Raw genomic sequence first — 23095 nt, 5'->3', positions numbered from 1 at the left:
AAAAACATTTGCCGAAACCACCGTAGGAAGTTTGGAAACATAGGTCGTTTGAAAAATGCTAACACCCAAATGTCAAAGTTTTGATAGTAAGTGGCAAAAAAATCCAATCAAAGTCACCCATGGGTCATTCATATAAATGTCTGTAACTCTAAAACAAAATGAGATATTTGCACCAAATTTGACACACACATGTATGGGCTCACTCTGAGAACACATAAAAAAGCGGAACTGCACCACTTGGTGGCGCTATAATAGAACAAAACAAGGACATTGCCATTAATTACAATATAATATCATGATATTAAATGCTACACTTTGCGAATGCATTGTGGCTCTTCAGCTATCAGGTTAACCATAAGCTACATTAGCATTAAGAATTTTTATTATTAAATTGTCATATTTATAAAGTTGTTCTAACAACAACAACAATAATAATTATTATTATTATTGGATTTTTTATAGCCTAATGATTTAGCCACTATGATGTAAAAAAGTGTTATCACTGTGTGTAGTAACTGTTATCAGATTAGTTATCATTAAAAAAAATTAAGAATGCATAAAATATACTTCTGGAGGCCATGAAAGATTGGACATGTTTCCTTATCACTGTCTAAAGCTCTTAGGTAAAAAGAGCATGATGATTCAGTTCCATGTTAATTAAATCTAAGACTCTCTAGCCATAAAATCCAACTAAACTCCCTCACGCATTGAGAGCAGATCACAGAATTCCGAATTATTTCATAACGGCCTCATTTCTACCCAGAACTTCAGCATTCCTCCTTTAGCTCAAAGGGGAGGTGAATAATTTTTCCATGGAAGTCCTCAGCTAGCATGGAGAAACACTGTCAAGCTGAGTGCTCTGACTCAGACAATCACATCTGTCATGAAACGCTCTCTGGCAGTGTAATCTAATTTGAGTGTGTTGCTTCCTTCCCTCAAGCCAAGGATATACATGTCCAACCAAAATGTCAAACACTAGCAGAGGAGCCAGCACACCCAGAGGCTCAAGGCCAATCAGCACATAATGAGGCTAGAAGACCCTATCAGGGGTGTCAGCACTAGCCTAACCATTGGTTACGGTTATACTTTCCTCATGACTAATGCTAAAAAAAAATGGTGAGAACAAGCGTCAGTTCAGTCAAAGAGACAGCGCAGAATCAAATAAGGTGCCAGGAGTAAAAAGGTCAGGGAATTTTGAGCCTCAGGATGATTCCTACATCGGATGATTCCACAGAAACATGTGACATAAACAGAGAAAGGTTTAATACTACTTCAAAACAAAGACCATGAGTGAAATTTGAGAGGTAGAGACAGAAATACACTTTTTTATTTGTTTCATCTTTTTAGATGCATGAGCTATATGTTTTCAAGGCCTTAATTAATCAGGCTTTGGTTCTTTAATATTGAGTGCACCAATTAATGCCACCATTTAGTGGCTCTGTATTGTTTGGATAATTACTAAAAACTTCTTAAATAATGTTTTAAATGTGTAAATGAACAATTAGACAGCCAAAAATATAAAAAATATATTTGCAAATATTTAAATCACAAAACAATATTGGATAAATATAAATGGCATATATAACATCAACATAGTTATATAGTAATATTATATTATAAAATACATATTTATATTATAAACAAATGGCCATTAGTAGTAAATGTTATTGTTGTAGTACATTGATCATGTAGTTAGTATATATCATAATAATAGTTATATGTCAAAAAGCTGAAATAAAAAAAATAGTTCTGCATATATGTGATCAGACAACATCAAATCTGTATCTGTATTGGTCATAAAAATCAGTCAATATCTAATCTTTACCTTTAAAATCTTTAAAATTATTAAATCTTCTATCTTAATATAACCTGAGAATCTTTTCATCATGATGTGCATTTCAGATGTAGTTCAGGGACGGTGTAATGCAGCAGGCGATTAAAGAGATCATCTTTATTTTACAACCCATTTTCTCTCACACAGATGTTGTTTGTGGAGTATGAGCCAAATGAAAAAGTAGCAGTGGAAGATGAAAAAATTATGACAATGCTGATCAAAATGGCTCTTTTTTTTCATCGCCACCTACCTTGGAGAGATATCACATCCTTGCTGCATAAAGGCTCCCAGGGAAAACCACAGGCTGTTGAAGATCCCAAACTCATTGTTGTGTTCAGGTTGCTTCTCCTGCTTCTCCTCTCGCTGATTCTGATTTTGACCGTGCTGATTTGGTGACTGGTTGGCCTCTGGTGACGGTGCTTGGTTCTGGTTCTGGTTTTGCTGCTCCATTCCATCCTCTTCGTCATCTGCGTGCCACTCATACGGACTGAAGCGACTCACCAAGAATAGCACCACACTCACGCCAATGTAGGCAAACACAATACACATCCAGATCTCGTACGCTAGTGGGTCCAGGAAGGAGAAGACACCTGGCTTGGACTTTGTGGGCTTCTTGATCATGATGGATATACCTAAGCTCATGAAGGGCTTGGAGAAATCGATGACCTCCTCTCTGACCAAAGTGATGGTAAGGGGGGCAACAGCTACGTCTGCTTTCTACAAGACAATATGATTACATCTTTAAGGATGGATAGAGTGCCTATTGACATTCAAGCATAACATTCATGTTTTCAACAGCTTCTCAGAAAGTGATGAAATCAAACATTCAGAATGTGTTTCATGAAGCTTTGTGATCCAGTTTGCATACAACAAGGCTGTTCCTCTGTAGGTTTTCAGAAAACACTAGAATTACAAATCAAGCGCAAACCAACAAAAAGATTTTCTACCATTTTAGAAGCAGCTGAACATATAAATAACTTCAAGTGTTATGAATCACCACAGAGTCAGTTCTACTCAATGCTGCATCCTCAAGAGAATCCCTCATACATTACGCTTCATAATAATGCCATATTTTCTTCAAGCAGAAGAGAAATCTAACGAACACCGCTTGACAACACTGAGCTGGAGTGTTCGCATTTAGCCCAATAAAGACAGACTACATCTGACACTGCTTAGCATTCCAAAGCCAATAATGCTGCAGCCTTAGGGTAAAAATCCACTGAATAAGAAACGGAGTGCCTACAAAAGCGAACCTCACATGCATCTAAGTTTTGCTATTATAAATTATATCTATTTGCCTTCGTTAGCAGTTATAAGACTCTTTGTTATGTTGCGAAATTGCCAGAAAGTCAGACATTGCACTAACATGCTCGGACAGTAGAGAAAAACTACTTCATAAGTGATGAGACAAAAAACTTTTGTTCAACCTGAGGCATTGAGGTTCGGACACACCGTGTGCTGTTCTCTTTTCTGCGGCACTCTTTGCCAGCTTTGCTACTTATTTCGGAAAAGATTCCTGTCACTGTAACAAATCTTACCTCCAAGGAATGGATAAAAATGCAGCTTTAAGCCAAAGTGAATCTTAATGTATGCTAGAGACACAAATTTAATATGTCATGTCTGTAAAATAAAAATAAAATAAAATGATAAAAAAATAAAATAAAATAAAATACAGACAAACACGAAAGGTTAAAATAATTAAATAAATAAAAATCCTTACAACACAGAAATGACAACAATCAGAGATAATAGCTACTTACGCCATACACTAATTCTCCAACCATCCCATTCCACATCAATGTCTCTGCGTCTCTGGCTCCATACTTTCCGTCTCCCACGAGTTCTAGCCTGTAGGAATAGCCAACGTGCTTGGCGATCTCTGCAGCCAGCTCCACGCAATATCCCTCATATCTGTCATTCCCCACCAGCTGCTCATGATTCTTCTTCAGCATCACATATGGAGATTCCTAAGGACGAAGAACATGTTTCAGGTGCAGGTTATTTCCCTTTTCGTGTGGTAGCATGGGCCAGATCAGTCTAGTTGTTTGGTTAAGAGGCTTGAAAGGAAATCTTGCATCAACTACATCAAATGTTTTCTGCATTTTTCTGCATATTTCTTGGCTTATAAATTATTGAAGAGTTGCATTTCAGCTCAATCATATAGAATGCACAGAACAACATCAACTGAACAAAACATCCAAAAACCATTTAGGTACATGTACAGTACAGTATATATACTAGGGGTGTGACGAGATACTCAGCTCATGAGACGAGACGAGACGAGACACGAGATTGGGTTCACAAGAACGAGACGAGATGAGATTTGTGCACAGAATTTTTAAGAAATCCTCAATGACAAAATTCATGACTGGAAAAATAGTCTGCAGGTGCTATTTGAAATGTTTTAATTAATCATCTTGTAATGAATGTCATTTCAGTTCTACATTCTGAGTATGAATTATCATATGCATTGAAAGACAACCATATCCAAGCACTGTAAAAGGTTTTGCCACAAACTCAACTGACTGGCTTCTCTTCAGACCTTATACATGAATTATGAGCTTCCAGAACTTCTGATTGAGGCTGTGTGTGACCTCCTTTCCACAAATTGAACAAAGAAATAAAAACAGTATAAATAAATCAAAATAAAAAAGTTTTTTCTTAGTCTTAAGTGCAAACAATAAGTAAAACCATAATAAAAGCACTCTCTCAATATTCAAAGTGCTAAGAGCTAATGGCACAACTACAACTACACAGCCTAAGATAGGTCTGATATTGGAAGACAGGCTATTGTATGTAGCCTAATTTGCGTGCATCAGGGAGCTTGCATTTTACTTTCGCTTTCAAATACGTGATCACACGTACTCTGTGTATAGGGAGCGGTGGTGCTGAGTGCGCATTCTACAAGAAAAGACATTTATCAGACACTTAGGCTCTGTTGCACAATGAATCCTCCATCATGGTCTTTCTTGTCAGTCATCTCGCCTTGCTCTCGTCACGTGATTAGTGAACTGTGATTCCCGCTGAACTGTGTGTGACTCTGCAGCTTGTACTGGATGAGCAAAGGAGATGTTTATAATAGATTACAATTAAGACGACTGTTATCCAACTGAAATTAAATGTTTTTTACTTCATTAAAAAAAGCTAAACGACAGCGGAGGCAAAACTTTGCAGTGTCATATTCTATGCTAATTTCAACCTCACGATCCGTCATGTCGATATCGCGAGACAGCTTTTCACATTTTAATATCGTGAGATCTTGTGGCATGAGATCTCGTCACAACCCTAATATATACTTACAAGTACATCTATGAAATGTGTGTAAGAGGAAACACACTACTATAAAAAACAATACAAATCAATACTCCAGCTGCCTAACCACAGTCAAAGAAGACTCCTTAAGGGAAGAGGGTATTTCATTTTGGAGTTCCAATGAAATAAGATCAATAGCCACTCAAAACTCTCGAGTCAAACCTCAAACTGTGCCCGTAATGAGCAGAACAGTAAACTCAGCATGGTTCAAAAGATTCACACTACCTCTCACCTTCCTGAAAGGATGGTGATTCACCCCAGAGGCAAAGAACAAACTCTTCTGAGAGAGGGATCATGTGGTGACAATCTTTGTAGAATTTGCATCATTTCTTAGTATGAAACAAATAATAACCTACTAGGAGCACAAACATATCACAATGTACACTGCGACAGTAGTGTTGTTAAGGCTTTTTATGTCTTTGTTGTATGCTCTAGCAAGTTTGTGGCTACAGAGTAAAATGGGAGCGAATGGACCTGAAGGAGAGCAGCCCAGAACCTATTTTAAATATAACTGAAATCCATTTCAATCTTAGTTAAAAAAAAGTAATAGCCATGGTTATTATAGTTAACTGAAACTAAAACCATAAAAATGCTTGAAATCAAATATTTCAAAATCTTAAACTTTTTTTATTACAGCTAGATTCCAAGGCAGCATTTCTCAATTTTATTTAGTTTAACTTGATTTACAGAAATAACTCAAACTGAAATAAAAATGAATATAAACTATATACTTTAGATAAAAAAAAGAAAACAACAACACTAAGACTCTTTATCTCTAACTATATATTGCAAAACTTTGACTTAAATATCCTTTACTTTTATTTTAAACTCACTCAATTACCCTTTTTTATTTTTACTTTGAGGAAACAAGCCATATAAAATGCACAGACAGCTATAAGCCATTTGTAGTTTAAATGAACTGGTAAAAATTCATAGCCTTGCAAAGCAATATAGGCAACCACTGGAAAGAATGTGGGTTGAAACTATCCGTTTGGATAACCAAAACAATCATGTTCATAATCCTGTTTAGTGAGAACTGGTGAAAAAAATGTGCACACTTCAGCTTAATGATACTCACCTCAGGATCATTATGTGCTTACAAACACAAATTGGAAAACATGCACACCATTTCATCTTGATGACACTGATGACTTGTAATCCACACTCATGTGACACATTTCCAGATCAGAACAGAAAAAGTAAGAAGTCTGAAGAGCCATATGGCCCTATCTTTTGAATTACGCTTTAAAAGAAAAATGGATAAAAAGCATAACTAACTGTAACTCTACTATTTTTTCATAACAATTGTAGTTGTATTGAAAAACTCACCAGGATGGTGGTGACTACGTAGGTCCGGTTTTGCAGCCCGAATGACTCATTGAGTACGTTGGTGTAAGTAGCTGTGTTCACATATTTCTCATGTTGGTTCCAGTAGCCCACCTGCAGGCAGAAGGGAGGAATATCACAGCAGTGCACAGGAATTTCAGAGACACTATTTTTAGAATGTTAAATATTCATATTGACGGCTTAAGAGGAGCTGTAATCACATGAAATGCATACACGGCTCTTTAAGCCTTCCTGTGACTAACACTTCATTCGCTTTCACCACAGTCAGTGCTAAAGTTTCAGGCACAACCTCAGGTTAATCATCACAAATCAAATTTCTGTCAGGAGAATATCAAGCACTGATGCATTTACAAATTTTGAGTGAGATGTAAGAATGTTCGGTTATTGGGATGCATTGGTTAGTGTGAACCCCATTTGTGTGCAAGCCAAGAAAAAAAGATTTGATTTACTTTCATAGGTCCATTTGGGCCAAATTCCATCACACTGACAGTGAAATTGGTCCGATGTCCTTTGTCATTAAACTGAACATGTCCTGTAAGTCCTTCAAACTGCACCTACAGAGAGAATCACACATAATCGTTTTGTTCATAATTTCATTTTAGCACACACAGAACTTGATCAGATTTACATTTTTTTACAAGAAGCCAAATAACAGTTATGTTTTGGCTGCATTATTAATCAAAATAAAATTTAAATCGCCATATGGCTTAAGGCGATTGGCAAATCGCAAAGGCTGTGATTTAATTAAATAAATATATGCACTACGTGTTTCAGATTGAAGCGCAGCACCGTGTTCATTTATACACAGTAAATGCTGTTCCACTCAAACTCATCTTTGCATGTGCTCTGAGTTTGGGATGCTTATAACATGCATTTGGGAACGTAACATGCACCAACTAAAATAATCACAAGCACAGCAAACTTGGAGCAAAAAAAAAAAAAAACTCAACTATATTTTTCCCATTTCCCATTTTTTTCTGTGCATTTTAAATGCTGAATGGCCAGATCTGGGTGATCAAATAGGCTCTGCTCAAGCCCCTAAAAACTTTTGGTCTTGAACCAGAATCCCAATAAGAAAAGAAATGCTGACAAGGAGTTTGTCTAAAATGTTGGGCTGTAACTAATGATTATTTTGATAATCGATTAATCTGTCGCTTATTTTTTTATTTGATTGATTGATCAGATGAAAAAATCAAAACATTATTATACTTTAAAATAATTTTTTTATTATTAAAAATGAATTTTAATCCATTATATATATATATATATTCTACTGCGCTCCGTCTGTTTGACGCGTATGTGCGCACCGGCGCTCGTTCATTGAAGTTTAACAAGACTCGCTTGTTGACAGAATATGCTAAATGGAAATACTCGCGGGACTTTCTAACATTTACAGATAAGGATATAACCATAAAATGTAAGTTATGAGCTGAGGAAAACAAGAGACTGGCTGATGTTTCCGAGCACAGCGCGCAGACGCCATGTTTCAATATCGATAATACTCGATTTTATCTATTAGCCTTACTAAAATGATTGTATTCACAAACAACATATCTTTGAATGATTGCCGAGAATTTCATCAGATAACCGATGAAACAAAAGCAGCTTGTGATTGCATAAACACGTTGAATCAAATTAATTTGGATGTTAAGATGACCCTGATGCTTTGTTTGTGGGCAGGTTATATAGAAGCGTAGTGTGTTATTTCATCATTCGATCCTTAAGTCTGTAGAAATACAAGACCAGTTCTGAGGTTTACAGGTCCCCCGAACAAGTACCAGGTCTGGCATGAGAACTAGCATTCTTTTGGTGTAAAAAAGGGGCTGGTTACCTGTTGTAAAGCTCTCTGAATGTCGATGCCCTGGCCCCAGGGTGCAGGAGGGTTAGCCAGACACTCTCCTGCATTCCCTCTGCGAGATATATCAATGCGCTGCTTTCTCAGGTTCTGGAAAGCAGTGGCCATGACAGTCACCCCATCATACGTGAGTGCTCCAGTGTACTGAGACGTTCCACAGACACAGGTTCAAAATGAAAATTTAGGGAAACAAGAAAGGAATTTATTCACAACATTTGGATTTCACAGTGAGTATCATGCCCTGCTGAAAAGACCTGCATATGTTGGTATGTTTGTTTAGTTTAAGTAGCAACATTCCCTTGATCAATCATCTTTACCTCTAAAATGCATTACCTATGCTGGATCAAAGTGGGAATTCAAGGTCTTTTCAGCAGGATACATAGCTTTTTAAGTCCATCATGAGAACATTTACAATTATATTTTTATGACTCATATTTTTAAGACCTTGCTTTACCTTGAGCCTCCTTTTGGGACTTTTCAAGTCTTTACTGTCAAACACCAGCCAGTCCTGTATTGTCCTGCTGACAGTAGGATTAGTGTAGTTCATGAGCTGGAAGCCTGTCACATTGGCACCTCCCTTCCTGAATTCTGTGAGATTAAGATCCAGAAATCCCTGAAGACAAACACATCAAAATCTCCATTTATTCACATTTATTCACATACCATTGTGTAACATAGAAAGTTTCAGGACTTTGTGTACTCTAATGAAAAAAGAATAAGCTAGAGTTAGAATCTATTGCAGCAATAAGTAAAAATTTTACAGAAAAATTGTCAAATAGACCTACAAAACACAAAATGAACCCATAATTAAAGTCAGAACACTTTTTAGACATAATTACATCCTCTTAGACTAAATCTTATAAAAATACCCAAGGGCTGTATGGTTATCAGTATAATATTACATGGATACAAGAGAGTCAGTGTTAAAGTGCTAAAGCCTGGGACACACCAAACTGACGCCAAAGAACTAGCGCTGATGAAAGCCGACTGTGTTGTCGCCTCGCGTCGCCTTCGTCGGGGGGAAAAGCCGCACTTGAACACACCGAGATAACTACTGCCGACTGTCAGCTAGAATGCGCGTTCTGCGCCTGCGTGTAAATGAGACAACTGTCTATTTCTGCAGATATTCGTCTATATTCGTCATTCAAAAAGGGAAACCGACGCTGCAAGGAACCTATTTGCCAAGGAACACTCAGGTAAGATGACGTAACATTAGAACAGCCTTCTATCTGTACTGTTTTGACTTCTTTGCTCGCTGTTTTGTTATTATTCTCGTGCACTGACTTGTTCACTAAGCTGAACAGCCAATCAGAGTTCCCTCCTTCACCGATGGCCCGACACCGATTCAACATGTCGAATCGGCCGAAAAAAAAGCAGACGAAGACCAATTTCTGCCGACGGTGCAGAACACACTGAGAAAACTTAGTCGGCCGACGCACAAAAACTGCCCGACGGCCGTCCGTCGGCTTGGTGTGTCCTGGGCTTAATGATTCAGTGACTGACATGCATAGACATACATAGCATGCTGGGTAAATATCATATCTGTGTAATAACAGCTAATTGTATCTGTGTTTGTGTGTATCTTTGCTCATTTGGGTGTCCCATGCAGCGATGAACCCCAGGGGACTCTATCATGGAAAGTGTTGCATCCTTGCTGCTTTCATCATAACTGGTTATGGGATGATATCTTTTTTTTTATCATTGCTGAATTATGCACTTGGCAAAAGAGTGTTGCAGTTTGGAGTATTTTCTTTTCTTCCTCTCACAGAACCCAATTATAAATTTACAATGCTTCCTGTGAAGTCACAGTTCATGAGTGCTGTATTACAGTTTCTTCAGTCAGCCAATTAAACTATTATTTTGCTACTCCGCTGAACTGCTTAATGCAGAGTATTAATTATATTAAAACAGAAACTGAAATAGAAATAGAAATATAAAAACTGAAGCTAGGAATAATAAAATAAAAAAAAATGTCTGAGCGTTCCCTTGCGATTCCAGTCAATGTGCAAGTGGTTAACCGACAACACATCTTAAGTAGCCTCAAGGCTCATAGTTCATTTATGCAGTAAGAGACAGGATGCTTCACTTACCAGGTTTGCTAGAATGTAGTGATAGTTCTTCATGTTCTTTTTTTGCGCTGCAATCTGAAAGACAAATGCAACATGCATGAGAGCGTAAAAGAGCACCTCTCCCTCACCATCAGCTAATGGCAGGCCTCTTTCATTCAGCGCCAGTTAAAGTATCATTTTTAGCCTGGCTCTCTAAATAGAAATGAATAGGTTCGGGAATAGTCCCATCATTCGAGACTTAATTGTACACCCTCCAAAGCTCACTGAGTGTGGAATATCTGTGATCAGAAGGGGCAGTCGGAACTACACGAGAAGGAAGGGAGGAAAGAAAGATTTGGCATCTGTCACCATGGGAAGTCCAATTATAGGACTTAATGACTACATGGGCATGAAGACCACAGGAACACCTGTGAACAGCAGCGGGCCTCTGGAAGCACACCGCCAGGGTTAATTGTATCGGATACTGATTTCTGATCATTTGGATTGGCAGTGGTTTCTTTGAGATCTTGACAGTCTGGATGGTGATTACTAGTGAGAAGAGTAATTGCCTTGGTGTGCCTGAAGGAGGAATTCATTGTTTCTCAAATCATTTTCTCGCCTCTCTTGGAAAGGCATGACGTAACTTTAAAGTGTACAGAAATATCACCTGCTTTTTTAAGACGACATGTAATGTTCTATAATTAACTCAACATACCATTTCAAACTGTCTAAAAATGAACTGAGATGTCCCCGAGTAACTTATTTAGCCAATAAAGTCCAGAGAATACACTGCATTATGAAAGATAAAAACAGAAATGTCCTCCTAAGAAATGAAATGGGGATAGAGCAAATAAAATAAATGCTTGACAGAGGAATAAATGTAAAGCAGTACAGTGTTGTAATAGGAAGCATCTTGATATGTGTGATAAGTCTGTTTTTTTAACGTTAAAAAATAATTCAGTGTCCTGCTTTTCTAAATGTTAAGGTCAGATGAAATTCCACAGAAGTTTCCACCTTTTTCGAACAATGAATTTCCATCACATTCACTTGTGACATTTGCCTGTCGATTGTGATTACTAGACAAATTTGTTTTTATTTTAATTATTTTAATAAAAAAAACAAAATCTAATATGCTGATTTGCTGCTCAAGAAACATTTATTATTATTATTATTATTATCAATGTTGAAAACAGATTTGCTGCTTTTTTCTGAAAGATCATGTGACACTGAAGACTGTAGTAATAATGCAGAAAATGCAGCTTTGCCGTCACAAGAAATAAATTACATTTTTTTTAAATAATTCAAAGCATTAGAATCTTCTTTTTTTTTTATTGCAATGTTTCCAAACTTTTGACAGGCACTGTAATTTTATAAACATAATAAAATTATAATTAGATATGATTATATAAATAAATCAATAATAATATTATTTATTTAATTCAATTTATATAAGTTTTTTTTCTTCAATGGGCCTCATTTACTAAGCATGTGTATGCACAAATTTGTGATTTAAATCTGCATACAAATGTTTTCAAAAACAAATCATGATTCATTATTAACTTTCGTTCTAAAATTTATTCTAAATTTACGAAAAAAATGTAAGAACAACTGAAACCAGTCCTATGCAAAAATCACATACTCTTGGTGGCCTTATAAACATGTTAAGATGACATTTTAAACATAGATAAAGATTTTGAATATATTTCATCATATATATTTCATATATATATATATATATATATATATATATATATACACATACATACATAGGCTATCAGTAAAAAGTAATAGCGTTATAGCTAATTGTTTTATTGAAATTATTTACCTTGTTCCCTCAAAATCAATGCAGAAAATTAAAAACTGTCAGGGTCAAACACCTGGTTATTGGTTCATTGTATAATGCACTAGATACAAAAATGAAACGCTTTCCTAATCTTTGTTCAACCCTAAGAAATGTATGAAGCATTTACCAAGTTTAAAATGGAATTGAGTCTCTCCAGCTCACAGTCCAGAATGATCTTGTACTCCTTCTTATTTTCCAGATCTTGGATGGTTTTCAAGAATGCCGCCTCTGTCAGGGTGTCAAAGTTTATGGATGTCACCTGCCAGGTCTTCTCGGAAGCAGTGTCCAAAATCTTCTGCAGCACTGTCAGACCTTCAAAAACAAAAACAAAAATCCCAATAAAAAGACTCATATGTCTATAATTGAATATTTCTAACAGGCATCTGCTTGCATTGATGCCACATTTGTTGCAGCACAATATGTTGAAGCATCTGTACCTTTTCAAAATATCAGTATTTTAAGACAGTGATGCAGCTCTATGAATATCACTTTAGTGAGGTACCGTACTGTAACATTCTGTAACATTCAAAACCCACATGCTCCGGTGAGTCACATACTCCTGAGGAGAAGCTCTGTCTCTACATTCAGCAGGGGGTCTCCGCTGTTCTGCTCCAGCTCTGATGAACATCTGCTTTCATATAACTAAGAAACTCCTACTTAGAATTTGGACAGCTAAACACTGAACTTTAAATGTTCCTTCTTCAGCTTAGAGAAAATTCTGGGTGTTTTTGTGAGGAGGAGGACCAGTAAAGACGTGTTTGAAGTTGTTTAGTCTGGACACATTTAGAAAAACCTTGAGTGATCATAGTTAAATAAAGTATTTAGATATGTAACCTTCCTTTTTTTCACTAAACAGTGCTCTACCATTACTTCTAGCTTGCTTACGCCTGATTCTCAGCATCACATCCTCTTATATCCTTGGATGTTTTTCCTCTGGTGCTTATCTTTTCAAGGAAAACAGAACCTCACGTTGAGGAACTGCCTTTTGTAATCCGGTAGATCAAAGCCACTACCACCAATTGTATAAATTGGATATCTATGCTTTTCTTAGAGGAAATTAAACCATTTGATATTAATGGACATTACTCTGCTGAGAGTCAGCTTTTGGATGGCTTGCTGTGAATTTCATTAGAACTGAACAACATATTGTACTGTATGTCTCTCGCCATGCAGAGATGCAATGTATGAATAAACGCACCATTTCAGATCATTTGACTTTTTATTTCAGGCTGTTTATCAAGTACCTGCTTGTCTGCATGTCACGTGATGGCATCTTGCATTTTGAGAGAAACTAATAAAAGAAAACGACTGAATGCTCCTCAAAAAGGAACTGTTTGAATCTGACAGCTTTTTTTCCTGTGTATCAGACACATTGATAGGTAGTTTAATGAAAGATGATCGTTCCTCAGTAGCATTTGTATTCTTAAGGTGAGTGCTTTCCTAGCCTCCTCAGATCTATTGATTTTAACAATTAATTGAACAGAATTAAGCAAATTCCTCCATTTATTAGACTGTTACCTAGGTCAATGACAAATAATAGTTTCCCAGATAAAGTAAAGTAAATTAGTTTTATATACAAAATGTAGCAAGCTTTCAGAAATGTTTTTGCATTCATGGTTTTATATGGTTTTGTTAAACATTTATACCACTTTCAACAAAAGTTTAAATTTAAACTTTTATGACATAACATTACGTAAAAAGTAAATAATACTTAATTAATGATTACTTGAAAAACATCATTTTAATAAATAAATAGTTTTAACAAAACATAAAACATAAATCCTAAGGAACGGTAATTAAAGATTATTCCAAACTGCTTAAAGGGATAGTTCACTTTGAAATTAAATTTTGGTATGTTTTAGCTTACCTCAAGGGCATCCAAGATGTAGGTGTCTTTTTTTCCGCAGTAGTTTCAATTTTGCTATTTTTAGGTCAAACCGTTCTTGTCTGTCAGTCATATAATGCAGGTCGATGGTCACTGTCTCAAAGAGCATGCACAGAGTCCAAATTAAAACAATTCCCCATCGTCCAAATTAAACAATTCCCCATCGTAAGTACACATTGATGGCCCAAGACACGAAACGAGCGGTTTGTGTGAGAAAACGAACTGCGAAACCGTAGCCAATGCGACATCTAGTGTATATATCTATACCCGCCCGCGCTCTCAGATCACTCGGACGCAGCTGTGTTCAAGAGGTAAAAACGATATCAATACTGTTAGTTTTCTCACACAAACCGCTCGTTTCGTGTCTTGGGCCATCAATGTGTACTTACGATGGGGAATTGTTTAATTTGGACGATGGGGAATTGTTTTAATTTGGACTCTGTGCATGCTCTTTGAGACAGTGACCATCGACCTGCATTATATGACTGACAGACAAGAACGGTTTGACCTAAAAATAGCAAAATTGAAACTACTGCGGAAAAAAAGACACCTACATCTTGGATGCCCTTGAGGTAAGCTAAAACATACCAAAATTTAATTTCAAAGTGAACTATCCCTTTAAGTCATAAGGTTTTTTTTTCAAGAATTGAATCCATTTAATGAGGATTCCCTTTCGTCAGCAGGGAACTCCGACGCCTCGTCGGGGGAGTTCCCCTGACGAATTGGGATCACGCTAGGGAGCCAATTGCCTTCGAGAGAGTTAACAACGAGCCAATGAAGAGAAACTGAATTGGCATGCAATATTTGCATTCCGCGGCCCGCCTACCAGCGCGGGTATAAAAGGCGGAAGTAAACATTGCGCAATGCTTATCGCCTCAGAGCCGAACAGGATTCAACATTGAAGTTTGCTGCTGTTTCCTTCACCTGAGAGCTTTCAAAAAGAGTTTTTCACAACGAGTCCTCTTCAAGGAAAGAGTCCTCTCTCTGCCGGTGTTACAGCTCTCATCAGCGATCGCCGCTTCCTGTTGCCAGCCGTGCTTGTTTTGAGTAAATCAAAAGCCGTTTTCACGGCTGGTATTGAGTGCCCACACGGGCTTGCAGTTTCCCCGTGTGTGGCCGCGGTGGGTCCCTGTGTGCTTCGGCATGTAAAAGAGAGGTTTTCTCTCTTTCCTAAAAGAGCTTTTTCGGGCGCCTTGCGTCTTTGTCTACGTGACAAAGATGTCATCTCGGCCGTGCGTTTCTGGATGCGGTAGACTTCTGTCGCAGGGTGATGGTCACAAATACTGTGTCTCGTGCTTGGGCTTAGCGCACGCAGAGGCAGCATTTGTGAACGAGTCATGTTCTCATTGTGGGAACATGACTCTGGCGGCGCTCCGCTCAAGACTAAGAATCCTTCAGCAGAAACTTGCTGAGGGTGTCCCTTCAGTCTACACCCGGTCTAGTTCGTCTGCTGGTTCAGTCCAGCAGGCGGCTACTTCGGTTGTGCCTGTTGGTGAGCGAATGAGGGTTACAGTGCGGAATATCTCGCCAGGTGAAAGATCCTCACGAGGTTCCCACAGCGCCGTTGCCATCAGTGCCCCCGTTGGAGCCGCCCCGTGCGGTTCCGGTAGTCTCCTTCGGGGCGCCACCTGACGATGCGATGTTATCGCTGCATCGGAGGGAGAGCGGTCATCCTCAGGTGACGACTCGGCGGGTCTACCCCCTTCGGGTGTGGTGGCTGCGGTCACGCCGGATCCTGAGTTGGCCGCTATGCTTGCCCGGGCGGCCGCGAAGGTCGGGCTCGTGTGGAACCCTCCACCGTGTCCCGAACCTTCGCGGCTTGATGATTGGTGTATCGGGGCGGCCCGCGCTGGTTCTCAGCGTCCCGCTCCGGTCCCATTCTTCCCGGAAGTGCATGAGGAGTTGACGAAGTCATGGACGGCACCTCTGACTGCCAGACATAGACCGACTCATTCCTCCTCCCTCACCACCCTGGATGGTGGAGCGGTGAAGGGATACGAGGGAATCCCCCCAGTGGAGCGATCAGTAGCGATGCAGTTGTGTCCGAAGGTCGCTTCCACTTCGCGGGGTGCCCCTTCACTCCCCTCCCGCGCCTGTAGATTCTCTTCCGGTCTGACCGCGAAGGCCTACACGGCGTGTGGAGAAGCCGCTTCCGCCCTGCATGCCATGGCGTTGCTTCAGGTTCACCAGGCCAAAGCACTTCATGACATGCAGCAGGGTGGTCCCGACCCAGGGGTGCTGCAGGAGCTGCGTGTGGCGACGGACTTCGCCCTACGGGCGACGAAAGTCACCGCACGTTCTCTGGGACGGGCGATGTCCACTTTGGTGGTCCAGGAGCGCCAACTTTGGCTTACCCTCGCGGATTTGCGAGATTCAGAGAAAGCCAGGTTTCTGAATGCCCCCGTATCCCGAGGGGGCCTTTTCGGCGACGCGGTGGGGGACTTCGCCCAAGAGCCCAAGAGTTCTCCATGTCCTGCCCAGAAAGCGGACTGCTGCTGGTCCGTCTTCTGCGGCCAAGGAACCTCAGACTGCTCGTCGCCGAGGGCGCCCTCCTGCGGCCCTCCTCCTCCTGGGCAGCAGTCTAACCCCAGGAGGCGGGGTGCCGGTCGCAAGAGGGCTCCCCCGCCCGCTCAGCCGTCTTCGACCCCCAAGAAGAACACCAGGGGGAAGAAGCGTTCCTGAGACGGGCGACCCGGAGGACCGAACAGCTGCTCTTCAGGAGGGGGCCTCTGCTCCTCTCCTTCCCCCGGGGGAGGGCCGGGTGGAGAATCCTGTGTTTGTTCTTTCTGTTCCGCCGCCGACCAGCCGGTGACAGCCCGCAGCAGAACACTCTCGGGTCTTCTCTGCCGTCTGTCCCTCGGTGGAAGCAGGTAGGTGTTGTTCAAGTACACACTCAGACCCCGCTCTCGGCCGCTACAATGCCACCGGAGCCGTTTCCCTGCCTTCCGCCTCGCTGCCCCTCCGCGGGTACGCCGGCGGTGCGGGTGGGCTCGTTGCGGCAGTTTCTCGGAGCCTGGCTAGCGCTCCCGAGGCAGTCGCACTGGCTCATTCGCACCATCCGGCTCGGCTATGCAATTCAGTTTGCACGCCGGCCTCCCAAGTTCAGGGGCATCCACTTCACCCGTGTGCGTCCAGTGGATGCTCCTGTCTTGCGGAAAGAGATCGACGCCCTGCTGGCGAAGGACGCGATCGAGCCGGTCCCTTCAGCCGATATGAGGTCAGGGTTTTACAGCCCTTACTTCATTGTACCCAAGAAAGGCGGTGGGTTACGGCCAATCCTGGACCTGCGTGTATTGAATCGGGCCCTGCAAAAAAAACAAAAAAAACAAGCTCCCGTTCAAGATGCTCACGCAGAAACGCATTTTCGAATGCATCCGTCCGCAGGATTGGTTTGCAGCGATCGACCTGAAGGACGCGTACTTTCATGTCTCGATTCTTCCCCGACACAGACCATTTCTTCGGTTTGCTTTCGAGGGTCGAGCATATCAGTACAAGGTCCTACCCTTCGGGCTGGCCCTGTCGCCCCGTGTCTTCACGAAAGTCGCGGAGGCAGCCATTGTTCCCATGAGAGAGCAAGGTGTTCGCATTCTCAACTATCTCGACGACTGGCTCATTCTGGCGCACTCGCGGGATGTGTTGTGCGATCACAGGGACATGGTGCTCCGGCACCTCAGTCAGTTGGGGCTTCGGGTCAACTGGGACAAGAGCAAACTCTCCCCTGTGCAGAGGATCTCTTATCTCGGTATGGAACTGGACTCGGTCGCCCAGACTGCGCGCCTCACGGAGGAACGCGTCCAGTCAGTGCTCAACTGCCTCAAGTTTTTTCGAGGCAAGTCAGCGGTCCCACTGAAACAGTTTCAGAGGCTCCTGGGGCATATGGCAGCCGCAGCCGCAGTAACGCCGCTCGGTCTGTTGCATATGAGACCGCTCCAGCACTGGCTTCACGATCGAGTCCCGAGGTGGGCGTGGCAGAGCGGCAAGTTCCGGGTCAAAGTCACCCCGCACTGTCGCCAAACCTTCACCCCTTGGTCGGATCCTGGGTTTCCACGGGCCGGAGTGCCCCTAGTCCAGGTTTCCAGGCATGCTGTGGTTTTCACAGATGCTTCTGCCAAGGGCTGGGGGGCCACGTACAAAGGGCATGCAGTCTCGGGTCTGTGGACGGGGCCCCAGCTGCATTGGCACATCAACTGCCTAGAGTTGCAAGCAGTACGCCTAGCTTTGTGTCGCCTCAAGGGGTTTCTCAGACACAAACATGTACTGGTCCGTACGGACAGCACTGCGACCGTTGCGTACATCAACAGACAAGGTGGTCTATGCTCCCGTCGTATGTCGCGACTCGCCTCCCACCTCCTCCTGTGGAGTCAGAAGCATCTGAGGTCGCTTCGTGCCGTTCATGTCCCCGGGGAGCTCAATCGTGTGGCCGACGAGCTTTCACGTCGGTCCCCCCTTCCGGGAGAATGGCGACTCCATCCCCAGGTGGTCCAGCTGATTTGGCGAATCTTCGGAGCCGCACAGGTAGACCTGTTTGCCTCTCCGGACACGACCCATTGCCAGTGGTATTACTCCCTGACCGAGGGAACTCTCGGCACGGATGCCCCGGCACACAGCTGGCCCCCCCTCTACGAGGCGCCTCTATGCTCTGAATTGGAACCTGTTCGTCGGCTGGTGTTCTTCCCACAGGGAGAACCCACGAACTTGCCCGATCAGAGTTGTGCTCTCCTTCCTACAAGAGGGCTTGGAGCGAAGGCTGTCTCCCTCCACCCTCAAAGTGTATGTTGCTGCAATATCCGCACATCACGATGTAGTTGATGATAAGTCCGTGGGGAAGCACAACCTGGTCATCAGATTCCTCAAGGGTGCTAGGAGGTTAAATCCACCTCGCGATTTGCACCCTGTACCCTCTTGGGACTTGACTTTAGTGCTTAGAGCGCTTCAAAGTCCTCCCTTTGAGCCTTTGCTGACAGTCGAGCTTAATATCCTGTCCATTAAGACAGCGCTCCTGTTAGCATTGGCTTCCTTCAAGAGGGTGGGGGATCTGCAGGCATTTTCGGTCGACAAATCGTGCCTAGAGTTCGGGCCTGGCCTTTCTCATGTTATATTGAGACCCCGGCTCGGATATGTGCCCAAGGTTCCTACCACTCCCTTCGCGGACCAGGTAGTGAACCTGCAAGCGCTGCCCCAGGAGGAGGCAGACCCAGCCCTAGCTTTTCTCTGTCCCGTCCGGGCCCTCCGGGTTTATATAGACAGAACGCAAAGCTTTAGGACCTCAGATCAGCTCTTTGTTTGTTACGGAGGCCAGCAGAAGGGGAAGGCTGTCTCCAAGCAGAGGTTAGCCCACTGGCTAGTGGATGCTATCACCAGGGCTTATGAGTCCCAGGGTTGCGGGCTCATTCCACTAGGAGTGTTGCCGCTTCTTGGGCTCTGGCACAAGGCGCCTCGCTAACAGACATTTGTAGAGCTGCGGGCTGGGCGACACCGAACACGTTCGCTAGGTTTTATAGCCTACGTGTGGAACCTATTTCCTCCCGAGTACTCGCTACGGCCAGTAATTAGAGGGAATAGGTGTGTCGGCTTGCGACGCCATTCCGTGAGCGGATACGTGCGTCTTTTGCTCCGTTGGTTACCCAGCAAACGGCTAACCTCGTGAGTTCCTCCATCATCCCCTCCGGTGCCAGGCGTTGCGGACCGCCGGCACCAGGTCTGCTACCTTCAGTAAGGAGTTGCTAGTAGACTGGGTGCCTTTTCCAGTGGTCCCTGCGGCGACCCATGATTGCCACGTGCAGTTCAGCCGTGTCTTCCCCTTGACAGACTCATTCTGTCGTCCCTGTTGAGTACGCTCCTCACTCCTCCGGACTGGGACTACCTTCAAGGACTGCCATATGTTTCACTACCCTACGTGGTTAGTACATGTGTGTATTTGAGGGCCTTCCTCTGGGCTGCCTCAGCTTCCGCAGCGTTCCCCCCCCCCTTATTATTTTCCTTGGGGATGGGCACGCTTTCCCAGTGATATCCAATATCCACTGATTGGGTCTTGCGGAACAGCAGTGTGATTCCCTAGCTAGCTCCCGCAAAATTTTTGGAAACTGCTGCAGGGTAGCTTAGCTGGGCGCTGGAAGGGGCCAGCACCATGGCGTTTTGGTAGGGATCCCAATTCGTCAGGGGAACTCCCCCGACGAGGCGTCGGAGTTCCCTGCTGACGAAAGGGAACGTCTCGGTTACGTATGGTAACCCTCGTTCCCTGAGTCCAGGGAACGGAGACGCCTCGTCCCGTCGCCATGTTGCTGTACCTTCGCGGAGGACTGGACACTGTTCGGCTCCTCAGCGAAAAGCATTGCGCAATGTTTACTTCCGCCTTTTATACCCGCGCTGGTAGGCGGGCCGCGGAATGCAAATATTGCATGCCAATTCAGTTTCTCTTCATTGGCTCGTTGTTAACTCTCTCGAAGGCAATTGGCTCCCTAGCGTGATCCCAATTCGTCAGGGGAACTCCCCCGACGAGGCGTCTCCGTTCCCTGGACTCAGGGAACGAGGGTTACCATACGTAACCGAGACGTTTTTTTTTACTTTATGCCACAAAAAAAGAAAAGAAAAATGACTTATTTCAGAAATTATTATTATTCAAACATAGCAAATTTTTTTAAATGGCTATTTTAAAATTCCTCACAAAATGTCAGTTTCTTCAGCATGAATACTTTTATATATTTTATTGACCAATGTCTTTAAATCCCCACCAATAACAACAAATAGAAAACAAAACGCTGCTAAGTGCCACTACAGTGTTAAATCGAAAAGCAGACAGCATTTAAAAGTCATCTCATCAGTAATACGAATGCTGATCAAAAGTGATATACTGTGTTTTAAAAGAGAACTGGGTGGTCATTTATTTTTATTTTGTTTGTTTATTTGACAGGGACAATTGTTACACATAGACAACCGATGCCGTGTACATAGGGCATATAGCGTAAAACTAGTTTGCGGCCCGCGTCCTTGGTTAGGCTTTTACATAAAATAAAACCATCCAAAATAAAAAAACATACACAATCATCACAAGAAACAAAACTGTGAGTTCTGGTTGCAACTTTAGATCTATAGGCATGGTGTTCCATAGATGTGCACCTTTCACTGAAAAGGATGATTGACCCACAGCAGTTCTGCATCTCCGAACTCTACAGTTCCCACTTACTGCCCCTCTGGTCTTTACCCCATCACTGCTGTATTTTTCTATCAACTGACAGATTACATCAGGGGCAAGGCCATTTATACACTTAAATACTGTTTTTATAAATGAGAACTTTAAAAAATTATCAAAACTTAACAAATCATACTTCTGAACAATTTGACAATTATGCCATTTCATTGGTTTCTGATCCATCACTTTTAAAGTTTGTTTATATAATGACATTGTGGGTTTAACAACTGATTGAGAAGCCTGACCCCATTATTGCACAATAAGTCATATGTGATAAAATCATAGTATGCATATACATTTGAGCTGCTTTAAGAGATATACATGGTCTTATCATACGAAAACAGTTCAAATTTGTCTTGCAGCACTTACCAATTTCAAAAGACCATCTCATTCAGTCATGCTGACCATGTTAAGTAAGTTCCCTGTCCCTGTCCCTGTCCCTGTCCTTTACATAGAGGAACAGGATCAAAGCCTGTGCATTTAAAAAATATATATTTTCATAATTATGATCCATTGAAACAACGATCAGCGTTATGATAAGTTTACTGGTCAATATGAAGGACGAATTCTGCAGGCAGCAGAATTTCAACTTCAAAGACATCAAATCTCCAATTCAACCAAAGGCAACTGCTTTCAAAGCAAAAGCTAGATCAATGCGGACACCTATAACCACACACATCAGTGTTCGAGCAGCACAAATGTAAAAAAAGAAAACCGCAAAAACAAACGACCAACCTCCTAATAAAGCCTGACTATGCATTCAGTGGAAAATTAGGGCATGCAAAAGTTCAGCAAGTGAGATGTTTTAATGCAATCTAGCTGGCACATTTAAATGGGTCAGGAAAGCAACATAAACTCAAAGATATTAATCCAAGACAACGTTAATAAGCCAATTTATGTCTTTAAATGAATTTGCATTTATTGTGAATGCTTGGTTGCACTTTCTGTCATGGGTTTGGCTAATAATTGGTGCTGTCATCACATTTGCTCGTACATTACGGTCCAGTCTTCAACAAGGATTCTTGGTGTTAAAAAAAAATTATGCATTTTGCTTCATTGTCAAAATATGTATCAAAATTTGTCCATTTGTGTTAACACCATGTCTTTTGAACAGCTCTTGCATTATTTGTTTTCCCAAATGGAGCAAAAAAAAAGGTTTTGGCACAGAGTCAACAATATCTAGAGATGAGCAGATAGAAACATTATAAATATAGACACTGATCTTGGCCCACTGCATTCTATTAGCATAATATGTTAACAATGCATATCATTAACTAAAACAAGACTACAATCTGGACTGCAGCAAGCGTAGAAAGATACACTTAGGTCTCTGCATCATATTCATTGAAGCTTTTGTCATTAGGATGAAATTTTGTATAATTTTGCATACTACCTACACTCTTCACTTCACTGTTGTCAATATTAGTCCAAAGAAATCTTTCATTCCACACCTCTCTGTAAAATAACAGATTTTCTAATTATAGAATCAGTACTTGGATTATTATGCAACAGAAGCCAGAATTAGGTTTGTCATTGAAGGAGCGGTGAGACAGCCATTGCATTCACTGGCATTCATTAAAAGACTGTATCAGATTGCCTTTCGAAACGCCTCTACAGCCACACCAACGCTCTACCCTCTCCTGACGCCTGCATCTTGGCAGCTATGAAATTGTCTCGTGCCACAGAGCAAACCAGCTTTATCTCCCACCGAGCAGCACTAACCCCCAGATAAGAAGGAGGGAGAAACGGACAGTGCATTCTGTCCGTCTCCTGTTAGTGTCG

The 23095-nt window shown here is 42.0% G+C and overlaps 1 protein-coding gene across 4 annotated transcripts in view; it reads right to left on the bottom strand.

Moving 5' to 3' along the window:
* Positions 1–23095, bottom strand: part of gria1b (glutamate receptor, ionotropic, AMPA 1b) — a 57176-nt gene that overhangs the window by 20338 nt on the left and 13743 nt on the right. For all 4 annotated transcript variants that reach the window (XM_082140521.1, XM_082140522.1, XM_082140523.1 and 1 more), the window contains exons 4-11: positions 12367–12551; positions 10439–10492; positions 8803–8961; positions 8325–8492; positions 6943–7047; positions 6476–6586; positions 3595–3801; positions 2085–2551 (exon numbers count right to left, since the gene is read on the bottom strand). In XM_082140521.1, the coding sequence (XP_081996647.1) occupies positions 2085–2551; positions 3595–3801; positions 6476–6586; positions 6943–7047; positions 8325–8492; positions 8803–8961; positions 10439–10492; positions 12367–12551 (1456 nt within the window). The remainder of the gene's footprint in view (positions 1–2084; positions 2552–3594; positions 3802–6475; positions 6587–6942; positions 7048–8324; positions 8493–8802; positions 8962–10438; positions 10493–12366; positions 12552–23095) is intronic.

Source organism: Leuciscus leuciscus (genome assembly GCF_965113295.1).
Source record: "Leuciscus leuciscus genome assembly, chromosome: 16".
NCBI classification, from domain to species: Eukaryota; Metazoa; Chordata; class Actinopteri; order Cypriniformes; family Leuciscidae; genus Leuciscus; species Leuciscus leuciscus.
Note: the sequence above shows the minus strand (reverse complement) of the source record. Positions and strands in the feature narration are given on the sequence as shown.